Below are 25,442 nucleotides of genomic sequence, written 5' to 3'. Positions count from 1 at the left end.
ATTCAACTCACCCAAGCACAGCTCCCCCACCCCCCCGCCTCTCTCCTGATCTCTATGGGTCGGGGGGCGGGGAGCAGAAAGTCAGGCCAGAGCGAAGGTCAGATAGCATGAGAATGAAGCAGACAGGCTCCCCAGCCAGCCTGTTGGGGGCGGTTCCTGGCTCTGACACCTCTGTCAGAGAGCTCTCTGGGCTCATCTGTGAAATGGGTCCTGAAAGTACCAAATAAGGTGGGTCGTCCTGGGGCTTGACAAAGATGGCAGCGGGTAGGGCATCTACCGTGGAGCACAGCGAGCCCGCAGCAGGTGGGGCTGTTGACATCACACCCACATCTGCCTTTACGAAGCATCTTCCCATCTGCTGTGCTCCTTGTCACCCAAGTAACCTGCCCCTGGGGATCCCCTTTCCTCGGCCCCAGGATTGGCAGCCAGCGGGGACCCCATGGGCCCAGCCCAGCTGGGGTTTCAGAGAAAGGCCTCGGGCTTCGGGCCAGGCCCAGGGCGAGATGGAGCGGCACCAGGCCAGGGTTTCTGCTGCGCGAGCCGGGCTTACAATGGAAAGTGCTGCCCTCCACAGTAACAGGCAAGGTCAGGGCCCCCGGGGGCCGCTCCCTGCCCGGAGCCTGCTGAGCCAGCTCCCGCTTTGTGCCACAGACCATGGGCCCTGGTGTCTGCCAGACTATAAAATGGGGGGTCGGCCCCCAGTCACCCACTGCACCAGCCCGCCCGCCTGCCCGCCTGCCTGTCCTTCAGCAGCAAGTAGCAGGTGCCCAGGTAAGAGGGAGACCCAGCAGCTGCTGAGAGCCCAGGGGAGGGGAGAGGAGAGGGGAGGCAGAGAGAGGGGGAGCTAGAGAGAGCCATAACAGGAGAGAGAGAAAGGCAGAGAGAGAGAGAGAAGATAAAAGTAAGCGAGAAAGACAGAGAGAGGGAGAGAGGGAGAGAGAGGGGGAGAGAGAGAGCGAGCGAGAGCGAGAGAGAGAGAATATCAACATCCCCAGGAAGGAAGGAGCCCAACTGCTAGCTCAGGGGAATGTTGATTCACAGAGTGACGTGGGGGTTGTGGGAGGGTAAGCAAGAGCCTGCAAGTCACAGATGTGGCCCAGATGTCTGGCCTGCCCAGAGTGGGCAGAGCACAGTGGAGGAAGGACAGTCCTCAGGGGAGGTGGGGGAGGGATCTGCCTGCCCCAACGAGCTGCTTCTTACACAAAGTGTTCAGGCATCAGCTGGACCAGAGGGTTTCAATCTGTGCTGTCAGGCGGTCCTCAAATCCCTGGAAATTGTCTCCAAAATTAAATGGGGCCCGGGACAAGGCATTCTTCAAACACTCAAAGGCATCCGTGACCCCAAAGCAATGAGGAACTAAACGCATGGACCAGAGCCATCTCCAGCCAGTTCTCACGCATAGTCCCCATTTCAGAGCCCGCACCCCCACACGCACTGAACCCATCCTCTTGGCTCCCCTTTATGCCCCAGTCCCAGACCTGTGTCTGCACCCTCACACCCAGTCCTGGACAACGCCAGAGGGAAGAGTCAGGAACCAACATGCATTCATTCCCTGAACAGGTGTCAGTGGAGAATCTCCTATGGGAGATGCTGCTGGGCCAAGTGCTGGGGACCAAGGGGTGGATTCATCCGAATAAGGAAACAGCAGAGCGGTTAATAACCCAGTTGCTGGGTCCATCTGCTTGAGCTGAAACCAGAGTCCTACCTCTGAGTGGCGGGGTGCACTTGGGCGGGTCACCTCCCCTCTCTGAGCTCAGCGGGGATACGTGGCACCCACTGCACGGGGTCAGCGTTCATTCGTGGGTGTAACAGGCCTGGAGTGCCCCACATACTCCCAAAGGGGTCATGTTGTTGTTAATCTGGTGGGGCTAATGGATATCACACCAGCAGGGAAGTGCGGTGAGTGGTGTGTGCAGCTATAGGGCACAAAGGAAGGAGATAGTTGGGGAACAGGGGTGGAAGGGAGGGCGTGGCTGTTAGAAGGCCTGGAGGAAGGCATTTCAGGGATGCGTGGTCCCCAGACAGGGAATTTAGAATGAGAGAGAGAGCGAGCGCGAGCAAATGAGTTCAAAGAAGGCTGCAAACATCTGGTGGTGGGATGTGAGACTGGGGGAACAGCTTGAGGGTGCCATCCCTGAGTGACCTAGGCCAAAGTCTTCTTTACAGAGGTTTGCAGGTGGGGACCATGTCTCAGGCTGTGAAGGCCTCCACTACGGCCGCTGTGAACCCAGGGCCTGATGGGAAGGGGAAAGGGACCCCGGCCACAGGACCGGCCCCTGGCCCTGGCCCCGCCCTGGCCCCAGCATCTGTGCCCACGACCAAAGCGGGAGACCTGCCTCCCGGCAGCTTCAAGGTACGCACTCCTGCACATCCTCTCCCCTCCTCCCCTCTCCGCTCCCCTGCTCTTCCCCTCCCTTTACCAGTCCAGCCAGCCTGCACCAGTCTGGGTTCAGAGTTTCTGAAAAGCCAGAAACCACTAGCCCCCCCCCCCCCCCCCCCCCGCCGCCGGAGGTACTCTAGGAGCAGCAGGTGACCTCAGACCTTCCTGAAAATTCTTCGAAGCAGTGAGGACTGAAAGTGCTTCCCCAGTCCCCTGAGGTTAGGGTTGGTCTGGTTTCAAACTCCAGTGCGCAGGAGCTGGGGTCATTTCTCAACGCTGGGTTCACGACAAGCTCTCATGGGGTCCACGCCTGGCCGCCTTTTGTCCTTCCGTTACTTACTTAATCGTTCATTTGTATTTAGCCTTGAATAATACAACAACGCCTGCAAACACCGCCCCCCCCCATTAAAAGCCAGAACTGGGTAAAAACCCTCTAACTCTGAAGTTTCCCCCATGAGCCCACCACCCTTCTCCCCTACTCAAGACAACCGCCTCAGTCACCCCTGCCTGCCATCCGCCTACGTACATTTTTACGCCCTATTCCTTTAAAAGAAATTCCTTTGTTGGTGTTTTACGTGTTTTTAACTTCTTGAAATAGGCCATCTGCCATCATTCTGGGTTTTTCTCTTCCCTTTTCACCTACTATGAGATCGCGAACAGCCCTCCTCGCTGCTCTGTGTTGCTGTGGGTCACTCGTGTCGGCAGCTGTCTGATATTTCAGAGCGGGGCCACCGGGTGGCGGCTAGCTCCGCTCTGTCCACCGGGGCCAGGATGTCCTTATCTGCGTCTCCTGAGGCCCACATACCAGAGATCCTCTTGGGAGGACAAGCGTAGGGGTGCTGGGTCGAGAGTATGTGAACCTCTTCCTTGTAGAGCTGGGGAAACTGAGACCCGGAGAGGGAAGACACCTGCCTCGGTTGACAATGGCAAGGTTTCCCCAACTTGGGACAACAAGCAGATGAAAACTCAAAATAGTGGAGGCTCAGTGAAGCAGGGAATTAGCCCAAGTTCAATGCAGAGGCCCCTACGTTGAGGCAGGTGGACTGGCGAGTGTTTTCTGAGCATCAGCTCTGTGGCAGATACTGAGGCTGAGGCTGGAGGTGCAGAATTAGATCAACCCCATATCCCACCCCGGAGGAGCTCTTGGTCTTTGGAGGTTGAATAAAGGGGGAAAGGGGTGCACAGAGAGAGACCCAGAAGCAAAGTAGCAGGGACTGTATTACTTGTGCTAATAATGGGCTGAGCACAGTGCAGGAGCACTCAAACAAGCCCACATGGGGCGAGAGCATCAGGGAAGACTTCCTGGAGGAGGTGACATCTGAGCCTAGAGCAAGACAGAGAATTTGAACTCCAAGACGGGGATGTATGGTGGAGGGGGCATTCCAGGCAGAAGGAACAGTACAGAGGAAGGAAGGATGATCCATCAGTCCCTAATGATGGTGCAGATACTGAGTTCGGAAGTGGAAGGAAGCGAGAACAGGATTGTTTCCACAGAATCTGGCTCATGGCCCACTCTCATATGATCTGTGCGGGCCTGCTTTTATTTATATAGGTATTTAACAAAGTTTTGACCTGGAGCTTCTTCAGATGGGAGGTGTACCTCCCCCCCTCACTCTACATCCCTTTCCCCCGGGACGGGGATTCTCTCTCCTGCAGCTGGTGGTCTTCGAGCAGGAGAACTTCCAGGGCCGTTGTGTGGAATTCTCTGGGGAGTGCTTGAACCTGGGAGACCGTGGCTTTGACCGAGTGCGCAGCCTCATCGTCACCTTGGGACCGTGAGTGTGGGTTGGGGGAGGACGTTCCCAGCGCCACGGTAAAATAATAAGAAGAAGAAAATACGGTAGCCACCATTTACTAGGCACCTGCTCCATGCCTGCCCACCATGCTAGCTGAGTCACATATGTTATTTCCAGTCCTCATCTCAAACTCGGCGGGGGGGAGGTCTTACTCCCCTTCCCATTTTACAGATAAAGAAACTGAGGTCCAGAGAAGTGATTTGATCAGCATCAGGTCACACTCACAGCGAGTCATGATGCGGGGGCAGAAATGCTGTCTCTCTATAGAAGGAGCCCTGCCCATCACTGAGGGCAGGAGGAGACCAGAGGGCCCAAGGGTCCACGAACTATATCCCCTCTCCTGGGCATCAGGCAGCCCTGTGAGAAATAATAAGCATCTGTTGAGCACCCATGAGGTACCAGATACTGACAGAGGGCTTTACCTAGATGATCGCTATGTAAGGTGGGGACTATTCTTATGCCCATTTGACAGTTGGGGAAACGGAGGCTCAGGGGGATTAAGTCCCTTGGCCAAGCACGTAGTGGTAAGTGGCAGAGCCTGGATACAACTTAGGTCAATCGGTGTCATCCACAGTGCTTCTGTCACCATACTCCACTGCCTACCCCTGACTCTCTGGGCTTCTCTGGTCCTTAGTGACCCCCATGCAAAGCAGGAATAATTGTCCCTTTGCTCATAGTGACTGTAACAGCCCCAACCCCTGTGGGCTGATGTCAGGGCACAAGACAAGACCCCCATGGCCCCTTTGCCTCTTGTCTTACCAGCCCCAAATCCCCTAAGGGATATGCTCAGCCTGTGCGCCCAGCAGTGTGGGACAGAGATAGGCTTTGAGGTCAGTCAGGCCTGAGTTCGAGTCCCACCTCCCCCATTCACCTTGTACAGTCTCCGAGCCTCAGTTTCCCCACCTCTGAAATGGGGAGAGTAAGGGTCCCGACTACCCTCCACGGGATTATTCTGAGGCCTGGAGGAGGTAAGGCAGCATGGGCCTGACCCTGTGTGAGTGTCCCAATGTAGTGAGTGACAACGACGATCACTTACCCTCCCCATTGTCCTGTGAGTTCAGCCAAGTCACCTCGGTTCTAGGGTAGGTGGTGGAGAGGGGCGCGCTTCTACTTCCTGCACCCACCCCCACCCCTGGTGTGGTCAACACAGCCTCAGCCCCACCCTCAGCCCCAAAGCCCAGCTGGGAACAGAAGCGGATGTGGCCAATTTGGGTTTTCAGGCTTTTTTTGGTGACAGTGACTCAAACCCAGAGTATTTCTCCTCCAACAAAGATGCAGCTGGTCTTTGGTGTGTGCTCTGGGGCTGTGCCCAATGGGGAGAGAAAAGAGGCTGTGGTCCAGTGCCCTGGGTCTGTGTCAGGCCCCACAGGGTTGTGGGAGAGATTGTGATAGAAGAAGGATGGAGCGGGTGAGGTGGGCCAGGGAAGGGGGGGAGAGGGGTGCCTTCAACACAGGAGTGCGGAGAGGGACAGGGCATGAAACTTAGGAGCCTTCACCCTGACACCTGACACCATCCCAGGACCTTAGCCGGTGACTTAACCTCTCTGAGCCTCAGTTTCCATATCTGTAACTTAATACTCTTGCCCTATTTCTCTCCTTGCTCATAAGGCTCCAATGAGCCACAGGAGATGAGAAAATACTTTGCAATAAATACTTACAGTTCCTCATTCTTTTTTTTTTCTATTTAATGTTCTTTAATAAACCTTTACAAATTTCTCTTTTTTTGTATATTCTGCATGTTCTTTTTTATTATTATTATGTTATGTTAATCACCATACATTACATCATTAGTTTTTGATGTAGTGTTCCATGATTCATTGTTTGTGCATAACTCCCAGTGCTCCATGCAGAACGTGCCCTCTTTAACACCCATCCCCAGGCTAACCCATCCCCCCACCCCCTCAGTTTGTTTTTCAGAGTCCATCGTCTCTCATAGTTTGCCTCCCCCTCCGATTTCCCCCTCTTCATTCTTCCCCTCCTGCTATCTTCTTCTTTTTCTTTTTTCTTAACATATGTTGCATTATTTGTTTCGGAAGTACAGATCTGTGATTCAACAGTCTTGCACAATTCACAGCGCTCACCGTAGCACATACCCTCCCCAATGTCTATCACCCAGCCACCCCATCCCTCCCACCCCCCACCACTCCAGCAACCCTCAGTTTGTTTCCTGAGATTAAGAATTCCTCCTATCAGTGAGGTCATATGATACATGTCTTTCTCTGATTGACTTGTTTCACTCAGCATAACACCCTCCAGTTCCATCCACGTCGTTGCAAATGGCAAGATCTCATTCCTTTTGATGGCTGCGTAATATTCCATTGTGTATATATACCACATCTTCTCTATCCATTCATCTGTCGATGGACATCTTGGCTCTTTCCACAGTTTGGCTATTGTGGACATTGCTGCTATAAACATCGGGGTGCATGTACCCCTTCAGATCCCTACATTTGTATCTTTGGGGTAAATACCCAGTAAGGCAATTGCTGGATCATAGGGTAGCTCTATTTTCATACAGTTCCTCGTTCTTATAACAGGTCCTCACTGGGTGTTATGACTCCCAGAGTTATGGCAGGGGAAGTTTTGGGGGAGGTGGGCAGGGTGGCAAGACCACAGCAGTATCTGTCCTTCTGTAAGCTCGGACCTCCAGCAGCTTTCCTCCCTTTTTAACCATCAAAGATAGTATTCATTGTGCTTTCTCTGTGCAGGACTTGCTCTGTGCATGCCTTTTTAGATCCTCATAACCTGACAAGGTAGATGTAATCTTTCCTCTCTTCTCCTGAGGCTTAATGAGCTTGAGGGTCTTGCTGAAGTCACTCAGCAAATAACTGATGAGCTGAGATTAGAACTTAAGTCTGTCTGTTTTCAGAGTCAGTGCTTTTAACTCCTACCTGGCACCATTTTCCAAGGCTCCCTTCCCATCCACCCATCCATCCATCCATCATCTATCTACTTACCATTCATTTAGCCATCTGTCTATACATCATTGTATCCATCCATCCATCCATCCATCCATCCATCCATTCATCCATTTTCCATTTATTCATCCATCTGCTTACCCCTCTCCCTCCTTCCCCCTATCCATCAATACATCCATCCATCCACCCAGCCATCTGTCTTTTTACCCATCTGTCTACCTACCTATCCACCCACCTACCCATCCATGCATCTACCCATCCACTCAACTATTACTCCATCCATCCATCCATCCATCCATCCATCCATCCATCCATCCTTTTCTTATCTACTCCAAATCAAGCAGGGCTGAGGCAGATTCCCCTCTATTCTAGGAGCACATCTCCATCTTCAAGTCTGTCACTCCAGGGTGGGTTGGCTCATTCCTCAGACAAGGACCTTAGGCTCCTGGGACTCATCATGTTTTAGTCCATGGTGGTAGCTCATCCCCCACCTGCCCCCCATCTCCTTCTGGATTGAGGAAGATCCCAGAGAGATGATACTGATGTCAGTGTCCCTCTTGTTCCCTGAGAACTCCTGAACCCATATAGAGCAAAGGTCAAGGGGTCCCTTCACTTCAAACTTCTCATCAACCTTCCCCAGAACCACGGGGGTCCTTTTAACACAAGTTCACTTCCCATCCTTAAATCAGGCTGCACTGGGAAAACCAGGAAAAGCCCCATTTGACTTCCAACTTGTAACCAGTTCTCCTAGAGGACTGAAGAGCTTCAAATGCAGCCACATTTAATTCTCAGAAGTATCTGAGAGGCAGTTCTCTCCCACTGCCCCATGGCAATTCCCAAGTGTGTTCCGTATTCCAGGCCAGTCCTTATCAAACGTATGATTCAACCACTTGTATCAACTTTCCCCTTACCCCTGTATTTCCAGGACTATTATTTATTTAATATATTTCATTTTAAATGACCCTTTTGAACACAGATAAGTATATCTTTAAAGAACCTTTGCATCACTTGCACAAAGAGAAAGCCAGCATCACTTGCTATCAGTAAGAGGTACCCATAAAAAATGAACACAATGAACACAAAACAGTGCCATTAGACCTTTGCCTGCTCAAGGCTCTGGGCGAACGGCTGTTCTTGCCTTGTTCCAGAAAGAGAGGCTAGCGAGTGTTGGAGGTCCATTAGCATCCAACAGAGACTTTTTCCTAGCTGTAAATCAAGTTTAAAATAAAATATCTTCTTATGTCTATTTTACTCCAGGTTCTTGTAGTACTTAAATGATGTGAATCCCACAACTGGGGAAACATTTTGCTCACATAATGTCACTGTCTCATTTAATCCTCCACCAACTCCAAGAAAATAGGCATATTATTTTGTTTAAGATTTTATTTATTTATTTGACAGAGAGAGAGAGACACCAAGAGAGGGAACACAAGCGGGGGGGTGGGAGAGGGAGAAGCAGGCCCCCCACCGAGCAGGGAGCCCGACGCGGGGCTCGATCCAGGACCCTGGGATCATGACCCGAGCCGACGGCAGACACCTAATGACTGAGCCACTCAGGTGCCCCCAAAATAGGCATATTAGATGAAACAACCAAGCCTCAGAGAGGTAGAGCCACTTGCCCATGGTCACACAACCAGTAAATAACATAGCCTAGGATCCAACCCACTGGCCTCAGGGCTGCCTTGCAAGGGAATGGGGAGGGCTTCTGCTGATGGTTTCTCTCCTTCTTGTCTTTGCTCCTCCCGGCCCCCCGTCATTCTGTCCATCGCTCTTACATCCAGCTGGGTCGCCTTTGAGCAGTCCAACTTCCGGGGGGAGATGTTCGTCCTGGAGAAGGGCGAGTACCCACGCTGGGACACGTGGTCGAGCAGCTACCGCAGCGACAGGCTCATGTCCTTCCGGCCTATCAGGATGGTGAGTGGTTCCTAAGCCGGTCCTGGGGGATCAGTGGGCAGGGCAGGAGGCAGGGGTCAGGTGTGATGGCAGGCAAGAGAATGGGGGATGAGCCAGGGAAAGAAGGAGGAATGGCAGGCAGGGAGGCATGATGACCAAGGGCGCTGGGCTCTGGTGCTCATCGATTCTTCAGATGTCCCTGGCACCCAGCCCCTGCTAGGAGCCCTGGAGAAATGAGAAACATGAACCCTGGTTTTTTCCCTTCCCTGCTGCTTTTGAGACTCAGTATCCCAGCTGTCAGAGCTAGAAACTTCAGTGTCTTCCTTGCTTCTGTTTGTGGAATGTTTCTGATTCCTGACTGCACATTAGACCCTCCTAAGAGGCTTTGAAAATCCCAGTGTTCATCCAACACATCAAACGTGCACGTTCAAGCTTGTGTGGGAGCTGAGAAGATGGATGTTGTAAAAAGGCACCTTGAACTTCATGATGATAAGACAATGTACTGAATGAGCTCCTTTATAATATTTAACTGAGTTAAATAGTATAACTTAAGACTCAAAGCCAAGATCAGTGGATCAGTGGTGTTATCCCCAAGTTCAGTTTTTCCAGAAATGTGTTGATTATGACTCATGAACCAGCCATGTCTTGATTCACCCGTGTTGATTTCCAGTGGTAACCAACTTTTGCCTCCATGATGGGAATTTTCTTTCTTTTTCTTTTAAGATTTTATTTATTCATTTTGAGAGAGCAAGTGAGAGAGAGAGAGAGAGCACAAGCCAAGGGGAGGAGCAGAGGGAGAGGGAGACTCCCCACCAAGCAGGGAGCTCAATACGGGGCTCAATCCCAGGACCCCAGGATCATGACCTGAGCCAAAGGCAGATGCTTAACTGACTGAGCCACCCAGGTGCCCCCATGATAGGAATTTTCATGAAGAATATTCATGAATGCCCATGATGCCAACTGTCTTGGCATCACCAAACTTATCTTAATGGATTGTTCAACCACATCATTCCCAATGTATTTCTCAGAATTTGGGCCTCAGTTATCAGGCTATAATGAACCTTTGTAAGAATTCATAGATTCATCTTGGGGTGCCTGGGTGGCTCAGTCAGTTAAGCATCCGACTGTTGCTTTTGGCTCAGGTCATAATCTCAGAGTCGTGAAATCGAGTCCCACATATGGCTCCATGCTGGGTGTGGAATCTGCTTAAGATTCTCTCTCTCTCTCCCTCTGCTCCTCCCCCCACCTCCCCCTACCCCCCCACCCCCCCAAACCTCCCCGGGCTCAGTGCATGTGCATGCTCTCTCTCTCTAAAAAAACAAGAAAGAAAAAAAACAGAAAATAATTCATAGATTTATCTCTTAGTCAATGGTCCTTAAAAGGCAATCTCTGTCAACAAAGCTTGTTTGGAGGACTGATTAGCCAGGGCATTTTCAGTAGCTACAAGAGCTTTACTGTCCAATACTCTAGGCAGTAGCCATATGTGGCTGTTGAATGCTTAAATCTTGACTCATCTGAATAGAGACGTGCTCTTAGTGTAACATAGAAAACCAGGATTTGAATACATAGTAAAAAATAAATAAGAATCTAACTAGCTGGTTAATGTTGTTATATTGGTTGCATATTGAAATTATAATAGGTTGGACATATTTGCTTACATAAAATATATTATTAAGAAAAAAAAATCCCAGTGCCTGGACCCCACCCCAGACCAATTAAATCGGAATCTTCAGGGCTGGGTCCCAGGCACTGATATCTTTTTCATGCCCAGCAGGAAGTCTCTGTGTAGCTGGGGCTGAGAGCACCAGTCCACTCTCTCCTCTCCATCTCGGCCATTGTCCTGGTGTGGGCCACCATTATCTCTTCCCTGGACAGCTCCAGCTCCCTCCCCACTGGGTTCCCTGACTCCTTCCCAGCTCTGGCTCCTAGGAAATAAGATGAATGTCTCACCTGACCATCCTCCACTTAGAGTCATGCATTCAAACCACTATCGGTTGAGCTCTTTCTGCCAGGCTCCGTTGCAGGCTCTGGCTAGGCAAGGTCCCTGCTCTCACGGGAGGCAGCTGCTGAAAACCTGATCACAGAAATCAATCTATAAGCACAAAGCACGTAGCCCGTGCTGCACAGGGGCCATGCCATGTGCTGGGAGAGCAGGAGAGGAGAGCAGGGCTCCGATGGGGAGGTGAGGGGGGTGGAAGCAGTCCAGGGGTGCTCAGGGAAGCCAGCCCCCAGAGGATGGGATTGGAGTCAGCCACAGGAAGCCTGGAAGGCTTCTCCACTGCAAAGTGAGTGCAGAGTCCCCTGAAGCACAGATGAACTGAGTGTCCAGAAACCTGAAAACAGCTGGTGTGGCTGTGGCCCAGGGACCGGAGGGAAGAGGGGTGCAAGATGGGAGGGGAGGAGTGAAATGTTTCTCTGAAAGGTTCTTCTGCCTTTCGCCAGCTGTGTGACGTCAATCAAGAATTTTGACCTCTCTGAGACTCTGCCTCTTTGGCCATAATGAAAACAGTAATACATCAATGTCTCGGTAGCACTTGGCATATGCCAGGCGTTGTGCTAAGGGTGCTGCATGGATTGCTTCATTTAGTCCTCATGACAACGCCATAAAATCAAGGCTGTTATCCCCTTTCCCCTGATGAGGAGGGTCCTTCCAGGCTGGAGAGTAGCAATCCCGGGCAAGTCCCATGGTGGCCTGAGCAGACTCAGCTCTCTCTCTCCACACCCAGGGGGCCCCTCGAAGTTACTTCTCTTTGCCCCGTTCATACTTCACGTGCCTGACACAGTCTCGCCTTTCCTAGGACTCCCAGGAGCACAAGATCTGCCTGTTTGAAGGTGCCAACTTCAAGGGCAACACCATGGAGATCCAGGAGGACGACGTGCCCAGTCTCTGGGTCTACGGCTTCTGTGACCGTGTGGGCAGTGCGAGGGTCGCCAGTGGAACGTAAGCACCCCTCCGGCCAGGCCCTTGGCTTCTGCTTCAAGCCCAGACAGACTCAAAGGCTATCCTCCTTATAGGATATAAGATCGGGTGCATAGGAAGGGCCACACGGCTACTCCCAAATTCTCCCGGAGCTGGTGCCTGGGATTCCACCCACAGAGCTTTCCTCCTCTGGAGAGTGGATTCGTCCTCTGACGAATTACATGCCCATGTAAACAAACCTGGTAATTGGTTCTAAAAAGATGGAAGGTGGAGAGAATAAACACTTCCAGACCCAGTCTGGGATTGGAGAAATAAGTGAGAGAGGCAGAGCAGATGCAGGTCGATGAGTCTAGATGTGTCTTCAGGGACATCCAGCCCTCTGGGGAAATGAGCAGAATGACTTCTGAGAGCCGAGACTGTGAATGCAGGGGGGTTGACCAGTCACCGAGGTGCTGTGAGACCCGGGTGAGCCCTGTGCCCGTCTCTGTGCCTCAGTATTGCCGTCTGCACAATGGGCACACCAGACTCCTTGATCTAAAAGGGCCCCTTACCCAAACTCTTCAGATTTGAAGCTTTCCAAACAGAGCCCCGGGAACTCGTTTCTGTGAGAACACAGAGGAGGACTGGATGCCCCAAGGAGGTTACTGTATCCATCCCTGTGCCTCTGATAATCCGTGCCAGACACACCTGGTCTCCTCCAGGCAAATATAGGGCTTCTGTCTCTCACCCAGACTCTTTCTGAGTTCCTGTAACAGCATCAGGCTCAGGCTTTTTGCTTGGCCTTTCCTCCCTGAAACCCGCATCCCTGCGCGCAAGCCATCTGAAATTTACTAAGCTTGGCCTGTGAGCCAGGCAACCCGCTAGGACCCTGGGGGAGGCAGGGGTGAATAAGGCTTAATTCCTGCCTTCAGGGGGCTCACTCGGCCCAGCAGGGAGGCCCACGTATCCCCATGAGGTGATGTCCAGCAACACTGGGTCAGAGATTGTCCACACAGGAGCTCAGAGGAGGAAGGGAGGTTTCTGGGACCTGGATGTGCCTGCTGGAGTGGAGGACAGGTCAGAGGTTTATCCGAGGGGGCTAGAACTTAAAGCAGACTTTGAAAGATGGGCAGGGGGTGTGGGAGAGGCCTGGACAGACCCTCCCAGCACAGGCAATGACAGAAGTCAGAAATGAGTCATTGATGATAACGATGTACCGATCACTGTGCAAATTCATTCTCAGTGAATAGCTAGGGAATCTTTGTAACAAACCGATGCGGTAGGTGCATTAGCATCACTTCGCAGAAAGCAAGCTGGAGTTCGGCTAAGCCCTCGACTTCGATTCTCGCAGCTAGTAAGTGGCAGAGCTAGGATCTGAACCAGGCATTGCTGATACCAGAATGCCCGTCCCCAACCACTACGTGTAAATTCACTTACATACAAAGGAAACCATTATTTGAAAGGAGGCGCCTCCTTCTTCTCTGCCTTACGGCTAACCAGTCCCCAAAGCCTATCCTCGTCCCTTCCAACCTGTGCCGTAAGTAAGCCCCGGGCCACCCCCGCCAGTGGGATGCGCATTAATCTCCCTACCGCGCACGCGCACACACACCCCGTATACTTAGTAAGAGCTTCTGGTACGTTTTCCCAGGTCTGCCCCGTAATAAATCAGCCCTAGAGACCACTCCCACTTTCTAGAAGGGGAAACCAAGGTCTTTTAGAGAGGTGAGTAGGAAGCCCCAGGAAGGGACAAAGCCAGGACAGAGGAGCTGCGCCCGCTTCCTGTGACCCAAGCCCATGATGGATGGAGAGCGGATTACAGGGATGGGTGGAGAGGAACAGGCCCGGGCTGGGGTCCCGGTGCCAGGCAGGGAGGCTGGCGTCTCCACACTGTCCTTTTTGCTTCCCTCCCAGCTGGGTCGGCTATCAATATCCCGGCTACCGCGGGTACCAGTACCTCCTGGAGCCAGGCGACTTCCGGCACTGGAACGAGTGGGGGGCCTTCCAGCCGCAGATGCAGGCCGTGCGGCGCCTGCGCGACAGGCAGTGGCACCGTGAGGGCTGCTTCCCGGTCCTGGCCGCCGAGCCCCCCAAGTGAATCCATACCCTGCTCTTCTCCCTTGCCCCACCCCTCCCTCAGACTCAGTTTCCCCATCTTTCCCGTGCAAATAAAAGTTCCTAAAGCCAAAATGTCTCCTGGATCTGTACATAGATGTGAGCTTTGGGGTCCCCCATCATTGCCGGCATATGACTTCCTCAAGCTTTTTTTTTTTTTTTGAAGATTTTTTTATTTATCTGAGAGAGAGAGAGAGAGAGAGAGAGAGAGAGTGCAAGAACATGTGAACCGGGGGAGGGGCAGAAGGAGAGGGAGAGAATCCCAAGCAGACTCCCCACTAAGTGCAGAACCCAACGTCGGGCTCAATCCCAGGACCCTGAGATCATGACCTCAGCGGAAGGCAGCTGCTTAACCAACTGAGCCACCCAGGCGCCCCATCCTCAGTCTTAATAATTATGTATACTAGTAATAAAAACAGCAAGCACTGCGAAGTTCTTTACACACATTCTCTTAGCGTACCTTTTTGACTACTTTAGGAGACTGGTATTGTAATCACTCCAATTTCCTCATCTGTTAAATGAACAGATGAGGAAATTGAGGCTCAGAGAGGGAAAGTAACTTGCCCAAGGTCACACAGCCAGTCGAAATTTGAACCCAGGCAGGGTGGCGCTGAGCCTATGCTCTTAAACAAATCTGTGTTTTCAAACTCGACTCCTTCGTGCACGCTCATGATTTTTTGCCTTCTCAGCTTAACGCCTGTTTTGTGATTTACTTAATATATTTTTTTAAATAGACCTCCTATTTTGTGCTTGGAGGCATTGATTTGTAAATAAAGCTTCATAACACTACAGGAAGCAGAAAATCGGCATCATATGCCATAGGTAGAAAGCAACTGTGTAAATACAATTTTAAGAAGGCCGAGTATCGAACAGACACACCACTCTGTAAGCCCATTACCTGCGTGCTCTTTGATAAGATAGGTGATTAGCAAGTGTTGGAGAGAGATATGAAAGACATGCTTGCTCCAGATTTTTCTCCCTGATAATAATCAAAGAAGACTGAAAAGAGCATTATTTTATTTAATCCTGGGTCCAAGTTCCACTGAGAATCACCTGTCCCACTCTAAGGGGCACATGCCCTGGTCTTTGGAAATCTGCACCAGGCTATATTGACTCCTATATCAACACTTATTATTGATTGATGTTATTAACATTTAATCCACACAGGAAAGCTGGGGGCGGTGTTGTCATGGAGGAGCGGATATTTGAGGGGGCCTCGAGGGGTAGGACAGGATCTCGCTTCGTGGAGAAGAGGAAAGATAACATTCCAGGCAGAACAAATAGCAGGGATCTTACTATCCCACATGGCATCTTTGTAAAGATGATAAAAAGATGCCTCTTCCTCAAGACGTGTGACTGCCATCTGCCAGAATTTATATGTCTGCAGTGTGATTGTGATACCCTTGTGCTGTGCCCAACTTACACAGCCGTACCTGGTAGGCATGGAGCGCCACGGGAAAGGCACAGAGGTTGAAAGAGCCTGTGGTGGGGCCAAGCCAAGCTTTTTGACCCGAGAGCACTAGCTTGGCTGTTGTGTGGGCAGAAGTGGGGGATGGGGGCTGGGGGTGGGAAGAAGTTGCCGAAAGTGGCAGGGGACGAAGCTGGAAAGAAAGGTGGGGCCTCATGACACCCCACTCTGTGGTTTTGCTGAGCTTCAAAGCTGAAGCACCACCTGACTCAGAAGGTCTTGCATTCTGCGGCATTCAGCCTCCCTCTCTCTTCTGCTCTTGTTCTCCCTGTCCCTACCCACGAGTACGGCCAGCCTCTTGCGTTAGAAGACGGGATCCCCAGGCAAGAATCTGTAGATGTCAGGGTTTGCCCCCCCTTAGAGTTAGAAGCTGCAAAGTGTTGGGCAAATGGCGTCCGTCCCCTGGGACTTGTTCTTCCAGTCTCTACAAAGGCAGCTCGAGCGTCCAACCAGCCCCAAGATTCTGTCCAACCTTGGGATCCCGTGGTTCCCAACTTCCATGGTGCTCCAAGATTCTGCAATTCATCTCTACGCTTCCCTGATTCTCTGACTCCCAAGTCAAGCTACATAGAGGCCCATCCTCAACTCCTAAAGTCCGTGGGTACAGCTCTAAAATTCTACTATGGTGGAGTCAAGCCTTCCAGTCACATGGGCCACACGAATTCAACTCTAAGGCCTCACAGACCACAAGCCACATGGTTTGATGAGAAAGAGAAAGGGAAAGAGAAACACTCTCCATTCAAATATAACACAACTGCTTTCTGATCACTTAGAATTTGCTTTTCATACTTCTCGGAAGAACTATTTTGGACATAACAGGTGTTTTGTTCTGTTTTGTTCAGGGTATCTGTCTTGGGGGTCCTATAAAAGGCAAACAGAACAGAAATCCACTGGCTCAGTGAGTGGTAAAACTTATGTGCATTCATAATCTAGATTCTCCAGATTGCTCTAACTCAAAGAAAGGTGTCAGTGCCCTCATTTTCTCATGCGTGTTTTTTGAAAACAAGGTGAAGGTCAGCAGTGCTAAAACACGAGACAGACACTTGGTAAGACCAAGGACTGGGATGAAAATATGAAAATAACAAAGTAATTATTTTATATTTGATTTGTTGTTGTAGCCATACATTTATTTAGCTTTTTTTAAAAAAGGATTCTTTGGCGCCTGGGTGGCTCAGTTGGTTAAGCGACTGCCTTCGGCTCAGGTCATGATCCTGGAGTCCCGGGATCGAGTCCTGCATCGGGCTCCCTCCTCGGCGGGGAGTCTGCTTCTCCCTCTGACCCTCCCCCCTCTCGTGTGCGCTCTCTCTCTCTCTCTCTCTCATTCTCGCTCTCTCAAAATAAATAATAAATAAATCTTTAAAAAAATAAAAAAGGATTCTTATTTATTTGAGAGAGAGAGCATGAGTGGGGTTGGGGTGGGAGAAGGGGTGGGGAGGAGGGGGGGCAGAGGGAGAGAGAGAAGACTCCCCACCGAGCAGGGAGCCCAGCTCGGGACTGCATCTCAGGACCCCAGGATCACGACCTGAGCCGAAGACAGATGCTTAACCGACCGAGCCACCCCGGGGGGCCCCTATTAAGCTTTTGTTAACAAATTTATGAATAAACACAACATGTATCAAAACCCAGAATAAATACAATATACAAGCAAGTCCAAGACCAGAGCATGGAAAAAGGCCAGGAGGGAGGGAGTAGAATGTAAGAGCTGTTTCTTCTGTCGTGGGTCCTACTTCCAACGAGATGTGAGCTTCTCACCACCAGGAACAGAATTTCAGAGCTTAACGATAAGTCACATGTTTCACCTCGAGACTGAAACTCTAAGTTTTTGGCTGTCTCAGGTTGCTCAACAGCGGTCATGCTGATGGGCACCTTGCTGGAGGCGACTCTCCAAGCCGAGTCGGAGGGCTGATAGGAGAAGGTCCACGGTGGCTACGGTGCCCACAGCTTTCTTGGGGGCTTCTCCCAGCTGGTTCTGACTCTGCAGGAGCTTTGCCCTAAATGCTGGCTTCCAAATGTGGTGCTAGCTGGGATGTCATCATGTTTCAACATTAGATCCCAGCTCATGAATCTCGGAGTCACAGGCCTTTGGGGAGACAAAGCACCTTGGTTATGGAATGTCCTCTCCCGTCCACCACAACAGGAGGCAAACTACCATCTTTAGGGCAACAGGGCACGGATACCAAGTCTGCAGTGTGTGCTGGAGGAGGGGGGCTGCAGGTGGAAGGACTACCCAGAGGTGGCCAGCGCCAGATGCTGAGGGACACATAGCAACCGAGTTTTGGCAAAGGGGCATTGTGCCAGGATGTCCCGAGGAGCTTCTAGAGAAGTGAGCATCTCTTTAGAGCCTCGTTGTCATGACAGCCAGGCATCTGGATCAGCTATGTAATATCAGACTGCTTTGTGAAGCTTGGGCACCCAGCCAGGAGGGGTGCACATCCTTCCAGTGGGAGAAAAGAACCTGCCCCTCTATCCTAGCTTCCTTCCTGTCCCCTGCAAGGCCACCTCCTCCCACTACTGTCCTGAGTCGGCATCTCAGCTCTGACATTTACAAGCTGTTGCCTGTGGTCAAGACAAATAACCTGATGAAGCCTCCATTTCCTCATCTGTAAAATGGGAGTAATGAGGTTGCTGAGAGGAGTAAAGGATCAACTTGAATATAATACATGTAAGGAGCCTAAAGCACAGCAAGTCCCTGAATCATCATTAGCATCATCTTCTTCAACGTCAGAGCTGGAAAGAGTTTTGGAATCACTGTGTTTTATGCCACATTTATTCTTCCTGCTTCTGACAAAGATTGGCTGAGGGCCTCCTGAGTGCTGGGGAAGCAGGCTGGGGGAGAAGACAGAAGAGGCCCCCACCCGGCTGTTCACAGATTAGAGGACCAGACAGGATGAGAGCCTTCATCGGCTTTCAAAGTCACATCACATTCCCGGGTGGCATGGGCCAGTGTCCACCATGTGAGGATCTCCTGGGGGGCAGGTAGGCTCCCTCGAGGAGCGGAGAGCTAGCTTGAGACTTGAAGGGGTTTGCCAAATCAGAGGGCTGATAGGAGAAGGTCCAACCTAGAAACCAGATCATCTGGTCCCTTTCTTTAGCCCCACAACGGAGATCTGCTAATTCTGTCTTCCAGATGGAACCTGAACACTCCCTCCATGTCTCTGGCCCTGCCCTGGGTTGGCCAACTCCCCTGGAGTACTTCAACAGCCTCCAAAGCAGCTTCCCTGCCTGTCCTGCTCCACGGAGCTGCCAGAGGATCTTTGCAGAAGGCAAAACTAACCATGTCCTTCCCCAGAGGAACACCCTTGCTGCAAGATAAAGTCCTGACTCCTTTCCACGGTCGCCTGCAGCATCCAGCCCCTGCAGACCCCTCTGACCTCCTAATATTTTCCCCTCTCCCCACATCCTGTCCACTGCACTTCTCGAAAGTCTGCATCTGAAAAGTGCTTCCTGCTGGACCTTTGCACCTGCTGGTCTCTGTGACTTGCACACCCTTCCACACTTCAGGCCTTAGTGTGAACACTCCTGGCCCTCCCCGCCTGGTCCAGGTTAATTTGCCCTGTTTCCTCCTCCCCATTTAGAGGTGCCCACTTTTCCGTGAATGCTTGTTGAAGGGTCTGGTTTCCCCCTTGGATGCAGGGGCCTTACCTTCCTGTCACCTGCTGAACCCCAGTGCCTGACACAAGGCGCTCAGGAGATGCTGTTGCTAGCTAGTTGTTATTAAACAAATGGTCACTATTCAGATCTCTTCCCTTGATCTCCGTTTCTCTACCCACAAAGGGGCATTAGAAATCAGCCAGCAGAGGGGTGCCTGGGTGCCTCAGTTGGTTAAGCATCTGCCTTCGGCTCAGGTCATGATCTCAAGGTCCTGAGATCAAGCCTGATCAAGTGTCTGGCTCCCTGCTCAGCAGGGAGTCTGCTTCTCCCTCTTCCTCTGCCCCTCCCCCCACTCATGCTCGCTAGTGCTCTCTCTCTCTCTCTCTCTCTCTTCAATAAATAAATAAAATCTTAAAAAATAAACACCCAACAGTTACTATGCAGTTAGTCATACAAAGCCTCTAATATATGTAGAACAAACACTATATGATACTTTTTTTCAATAACAGCCAGTTTCATGGAGACAGGATTGCATATTGTCAGTCCCAACACTTTCTACCAGGGAGGCAGTATTTACTGGACCCACGAATGCATTAATGAAGAGCTATGAATGAATGCATGGCTAGCCATGGGCAAATTACTTAATATCTGTATGCCTTGGTTTTCTTATCTGTGAGATGGGGATGATAATAGAGCTATCACACAGGCTATTTATAGTTTAAGTATGTAAATATAGGTGAAGTGTTTAGATAAATGCTTCGCACTTAGTGTCTGTGTTTGCTGTTATGGTTGCAACTATTACAGAAATTTATTTAAAAAAAACGCAAAACTTTTCACAATGAAAAGTAGCCTGCATCCCTTCCTTCCCCTTCCTTCAATGCATATGCATACAATGCATAGATAGATCTATTATATACTCATTTTACAGATAAAGAAACAGAGGCACAGAGAGGTTAAATATCTTGAGACCTACCAGCCTGGAGTTTTATTTTACTCACGTATGTCAGGGTTTCTCAACCTCAGCACAACTGACATTTTAGGCTGGGGGTGGGTGGGTGCGGAAGAGGCTGCCCTGTGTTATTGCACGATGTTTAGCAGCATCTCAGGTCTCTAGCCCCTAGACACCAGGAGGACACCCCTGCACCCCAGCTGTGACAACAAAAAATGTCTTCAGATATTGTCAAATGTCCTTGGGGTGGGGCTGGGGGAGCAGGGCAAAATCGCCCCCTTCTTGAGAACCCCCCTGTCTATGAATCTGTATGATAGCCCCTCCCTCTGTTTTCCTCGTGTTACACACACAGTAGCACTCTGTTCAGGGTGTAGTCTTCTTCTCTTACACCACTACTCGGCGACCATTTCCACTTCGCTGATTACAGACAGGAGAGAACTTCTCTGAAATAGACCTGTCCCGACAGGAAGAGGGGTGAGCAGCCGGTCCCGGGGGTAAGCCAGTCCTCAGACCAGGACTTCCGGGGCGGGGTCAGCTCCCGGGGCCATCCCGCCCCTCCGCGCAGTCGGGAGGCGGCCCGCGGAGGCGTGGAGGGGCCGTGGGCGGGGCCGCGCGCCAGGGCCCTCCCCCGCGCGACGTCACGGCGCCGCGGCCCCGCCCCCGCGCGCGGGCTCCTCCCCCTCCCCCGGCCGGGGCGGCTGGCCAGCCGGGAGTCGCTGGGCGCGCGGGGTCGCCTCGCAGCGCCTCTGCACGGTAGGTGGCCCTGGGGTGGCGCGTGGGGTCCGGGCCGCGGCCGCCGGCAGGGGGGCGTCTGCGACTCGGCCTCGGACGCCAGGGAGCCCTCAACCCGGGCGGCTTCTTCCCGGGCCCGACGCAGCTGCTGGGGCTCCGGGGCTGGGAGCTGGGCGGGAGGCGGCGCGCGCGGCCGGTTCGAGGATCCGCAGACGCCGGGCGCCCCGAGCGCTGTCCGCGGGGTGCCGTAGAGCCCCGGCCCCCTGACCGCGCTTCTCGCCTCTGACCCCGCGCCCCGGCGGCGCTCAGCGTCCGTGTGTGTGTGTGTGTGTGTGTGTTGGGAATGGGGTGTGGGGGCGGCGGCGTGTCACCGCCGTCGGGGTCCCCGGCCCCTCCGCGGCGTGTGGGGACCCCCCGGGCGGGCTCCGGGACGCGCGGGGGGCGCGTGGAAGTTAACTTGCAACGCCGTGCAGTTGCGAGGCGTGTCCAGAGTGGAGGCGTTGTGGGGCGGAAATCGCTGGCTAAGGAGGGGGCCGCAGAGAGCATGGGGTAGGGGGAGCCCTGGTGAACTTGAGGGTCAGCGGGGAGGAGGGAGCAAAATTCTGCCGGAAGACCCCGCCGCCTGGCAGCCTCCCCCTCTCAGTGTGAGCTGGACGGGAGGTGCTTGATAAAACAGACTGGGAGTGGCAGCGCGGGAAGGGGGGCTTGGTCACCCAGGCCTGGTTGCCGGACTTGGCAGAGCCGTTATTATTATGTGGGGCAGAAGTCGGGTCTGACTTTCCCACTCAAATGCCCATCCCCTCGGGAGGAAGGGTGGGGACCATCCAATGGAGTGCAGTCGTTACAAGGCACTGTGCCTATCACTTGCCCACTTCCCCTTTTACAGATGGGGAAACTGAGGCTCAGAAAGGTCATGTGCCCACGGCCCTTGTAGGTCCCACAGGTAGGATGTGGCAGAGCTGAAACCCACCCTCAGACCTCCTGACTTCATATGTCATGTATGGCTGTTGGGGAGGGGAGCTGGCAAACTCCTACTCATCCTTCAGAAGCCTCAGGCAGCACCCCATCCTAGAAGCCTTCGGCAGGCATTGTTCAGTGCTTCCTGTTTTGAAACCCACAGAGGTGACTGGCCCTTTCCCTCACTTATCAGCCTCCCATCCTGGACTGTGGACATCTGTTCCTGTACCCCATCTCCTATCCTTTCATTCAGCTGGGTGGCCTGATGGTTAGGCCAGGCTTCTGGAGTTGGGCAAATCTCGGGGTGACTCACTCTGGTTTAGTAGTGATGTAGTCTGTGCGAGTCATTCCTCCTCATCCAGCCTCAGTTTCCATGACTGTGAAATTGGGTTTGTTGAGTCATTCATGAACCAATTTACCCTACTGAATCCCAGTTGTACTATTATTTACTCAGTGTGTGTGTTTATATCACCGTATTTTTTAAAACCTCATGTAATCTCTTAATAGCAGCTTTACTAAGATCAAATTCATATATCCTACAATTCACCCTTTTAAAGCGTTCAGTTCAGCGCCTTTTTAGGATATTCACAGAGTTGTGCAACCAGCACCACTACCTAATTCTAAAACATTTTCATCACCCAAAAAGAAACCCTGGACCCATCCGCAATCACTTCTCAATCCCTCCCTCCCCAGCCCCTGGCAACCACTAATCTACTTTCTGTCTCTATGGATTTGCCTATCCTGGACATTTTGTGTAAATGGAGTCACACACAATGTGGCCTTTTGTTACTGGTACCTTTCACTTAGAATGATTCTGAGGTCCATCCGTGTGGTAGTATATAGCAGTTCTTCCTTACTTTTTTTTTTTTTTAGTATCTCATTACTTTTTTTTTTAACAGTGTTTTTTTTAAGATTTATTTATTTATTTATTTGAGAGAGAGAGAGAGAGAGAGAGAGAGAGAGAATCAGTGGGGGAAGGGGCAGAGGGAGAGGGAGGGGGAAGCCGACTCCCTGCTGAACATGGATCCAGACACAGGGCTTGATCTCAGGACCTGAGATCACGACCTGAACTGAAACCGAGTCAGACACTTAACTGACTGAGCCACCCAGGTGCCCTAGTATTTCATTACTTTTTTTTTTCTCCAGTATAGTTAACATCCAGTATTAGTTTCATTAGTTGTACTTCATTACCTTTTAATGGCTGAATAATATTCCATTGCATGGATATACTCTATTTAACCACTTCTCAGCTGGTGGACATTTGTGTTATTTCTGCTTTTTGGCTATTGTGAATACTGCTGCTGTGAACATTCGTGTACAAGCCTGTGTGTGCCCGTATGTTTTCCGTTCTCCCCGGTATATCCCTGGGAGTGGAGTTGCTGGATCGGATGGTAATTCTGTGTTTAACCTTTTGAAGAAGTGCCAGGTTCCCAGAGCAGCTTCCCCATTTTACGGTCTCGCCAGCAGCAGATGAGGGTACCGATCATCTTAAATAAATATAGTCTCCGAATAGTTATAATCTTTGAAATCACTGGCTTTGATGTGCTCGGTATAAATTATTTTCCAATACGCATTGAGTTAAATGCCTCATTAGCAGAATAAGGAGTGTTCTGCGGGTCACCAAGAGCATCTCTGGGACCATCAAGAAACCAGAAATCAAGCCCGTGCAGTGCTTTGCCGAGGTGTGTGTGTGTTTGCTTGCATTGCTTCTGTAACAGGGGCGTAGTTGCTGAGGGCATTCTACCGGGGCCTGTGCGGGACGGGGGGCACTGAGGAGCCCAGGGGCTTGCCGTGCCTACCCCAGGACCTGGTGGTGCCTGTTAGGAATCTGTGTATAGGAGAAGGGAAAAGTAGGAACTGGCCAGACCTTCCCACCCCAGCTGCAGAGGCCAGTCCCTCAGCGGCGAAAGGGAGTCTGGTCCTGCCCATGGCCCCACCCTGGCCATCTATGCTCATTCTGCAGGTGACCTCCCCTGGTGGCCCTGTGGGGTGGGCCATCTGAGCAGCCTCAGGGAGCCACTGCTTGTTTCAACCGATGCCACCCCTCCCTCGCCCCCCACTCCCAGACCTGAGACCCGCAGTCCTGAGTTACAGGGGCCCTCGGTGCCTCTGTTACAGGGCCTATCGGTGCCCCTCGGGATGACACACAGACATCCCCTCCTTCCTCTTGGCATCACCCCTATGCCTGGGACCCCCACCTCTTCCCTCACGCTCTTTGCCTTCTGTGAGGATGAAGCTGCCCGGGAAGAGCCCAGGTCAGGGCACGGCATTTTCATCGAAGAACCAAGTTTCTTGAAGGTCACCAGTTCCTGATGTTCTTAAGCCTGTCGTCTGCTGCTTTTGGAACTGAACCCGGCATCCTTCCATGCGTTCTGGGTTCCCATGGAGCAGCCTCATCCTACCTGGACAGCTGCTGTTTGGGAGGGTCATTGAGACGGGCCTCTGGCACCTGTCACCAGCCCCTCCTGCTTTTATTCATTTATGCATATTTTCCCTTCCTTGTTCTTTTACAACCAGGCATTCCTGGATAGCCTGGGGAAATGGAAACGGTTCAGGAGACTAGGCAAGAGTCTCTGGGCCTCGGTGTATCCTGCTGGGGAAATGGGTGTGGACTGAGTCAGAACTTGGATCTAGTGCCACCCTGGGATTGGTAAGGCTGTCAAAACGTGTTATCGATGCGACTTTGTAGTAAGAGAGGTGGGTCAGCCGTGGCTGGTGGTAGTGATTTAAAAGCCCAGGTATGCCCAGATGGCTCTGATCTGCCGTGTGGCACTGCAGAAACTTGTCTGGGTAACAGCAGCTCCTGGCCTCACACCCCTCCCTCCCCGCCACCTGTTCCTGCCATCTGCAGGGCCCCTTCTCTGCGCTCTGCAGCCACGCACTCACCCTGTCTGGGGCCACTCCGGAGAAGGTTCAGAGATGCCTGCGTCCTCCCATGGCCCTTCTCTGGTCTTTTCCACTCTGGGTTGTGGCATGAGGAGGATTCATGGGAATGATTCATTGAGAACGGCCCATGGGGTGGGCCGAGCCCCAGAAATTGCAGGGAAGGGCTGCTGAGGGCAGTGCCCTGGGGAGCCGCCGGGGCTGCCGTCCCGGGGAGGAGCTTCATGTTATCCTGCGTGCTCAGATGGTGGGAGGCAAGCGCAGGGCAGCCAGCCTGTCTGCCAAGTGCATTCTTGCATCAGCCAGACTTTTGACCAGGCTGCTGTGGCCAGAAAGCAGGCTGGTGGCCAGAAAGTGGGCCTGGTGGCAGTGTGCACGCTTGAGGGCTCTTGCCTGCATCGGAATCCGGTTGTTCCGCTCAGTGGCTACACGTTTTATGTTCCTCCCTTCCTGCTGCATCAGTTTTCCCATCTGCAGAATAGAGGTGCAGCTAGGACCTACCTCCTGGATTGGACCAGAGGGCATGGGGGGCCAAGTGCTACGGGCCAAGTGCTTACCTTGTTGCAAGGCAAAATGTGATGGCTCAGGGTCAGACAGGCTGTTGGAATCTTGAGTGTGTCCCTTTGGGAGCCTCAGCTTCCCCATCTGTCAGAAGGCCATAATTATAACTGATATCAACAGAGTTCACCAGGCGGGAGGCAGTGTTCTAGGCGCTCTATGTACATGAACTTGTTTGATCCTCCCAGTGCCCACAGGAATTGGAGAAGCCAAGGCACGGAGAGTTGAAGTCATTTGCACAAGGGCACCCTGCTAGGAAGTAGGAGAGACAGGATTTGAATCCAGAGTCTACGCTCATAATTACCA

The 25,442-nt window shown here is 52.0% G+C and overlaps 2 protein-coding genes across 4 annotated transcripts in view; both read left to right on the top strand.

The window, feature by feature from the left end:
- The first annotated feature begins 1,996 nt into the window (after positions 1 to 1,996).
- Positions 1,997 to 14,061, top strand: CRYBB1 (crystallin beta B1). The gene is made up of 5 exons (XM_025858160.2): positions 1,997 to 2,353; positions 4,037 to 4,155; positions 8,876 to 9,008; positions 11,786 to 11,928; positions 13,798 to 14,061. Exons 1-5 carry the CDS (start codon positions 2,186 to 2,188, stop codon positions 13,979 to 13,981), a joined length of 747 nt encoding a protein of 248 aa, XP_025713945.1. The 5' UTR covers positions 1,997 to 2,185; the 3' UTR covers positions 13,982 to 14,061.
- A 6,565-nt stretch (positions 14,062 to 20,626) lies between these two features.
- The window catches only part of TPST2 (tyrosylprotein sulfotransferase 2), a 47,119-nt gene continuing 42,303 nt past the window's right edge, over positions 20,627 to 25,442 (top strand). For 2 of the 3 annotated variants that reach the window (XM_025858060.2, XM_025858059.2), the window contains exon 1: positions 20,627 to 20,759. The gene's annotated coding sequence lies outside the window, so the exon portion shown is untranslated. The remainder of the gene's footprint in view (positions 20,760 to 25,442) is intronic. The other variant, XM_073886878.1, reaches the window with a different exon arrangement.

Source organism: Callorhinus ursinus, unplaced genomic scaffold (assembly GCF_003265705.2).
Source record: "Callorhinus ursinus isolate GAN/ISIS: 27379988/994484 unplaced genomic scaffold, GSC_fseal_2.0 scaffold72, whole genome shotgun sequence".
Classification (NCBI taxonomy): domain Eukaryota; kingdom Metazoa; phylum Chordata; class Mammalia; order Carnivora; family Otariidae; genus Callorhinus; species Callorhinus ursinus.
Note: the sequence above shows the minus strand (reverse complement) of the source record. Positions and strands in the feature narration are given on the sequence as shown.

Bases quoted from the DNA above. Each gene is read 5' to 3' on its own strand.
- CRYBB1 (XM_025858160.2), top strand. From the start codon at position 2,186: ATGTCTCAGGCTGTGAAGGCCTCCACTACGGCCGCTGTGAACCCAGGG. The intron at 4,156-8,875 runs GTGAGTGTGGGT...TCTTACATCCAG, and splicing joins CTCATCGTCACCTTGGGACC to CTGGGTCGCCTTTGAGCAGT. The intron at 11,929-13,797 runs GTAAGCACCCCT...CTTCCCTCCCAG, and splicing joins GCGAGGGTCGCCAGTGGAAC to CTGGGTCGGCTATCAATATC.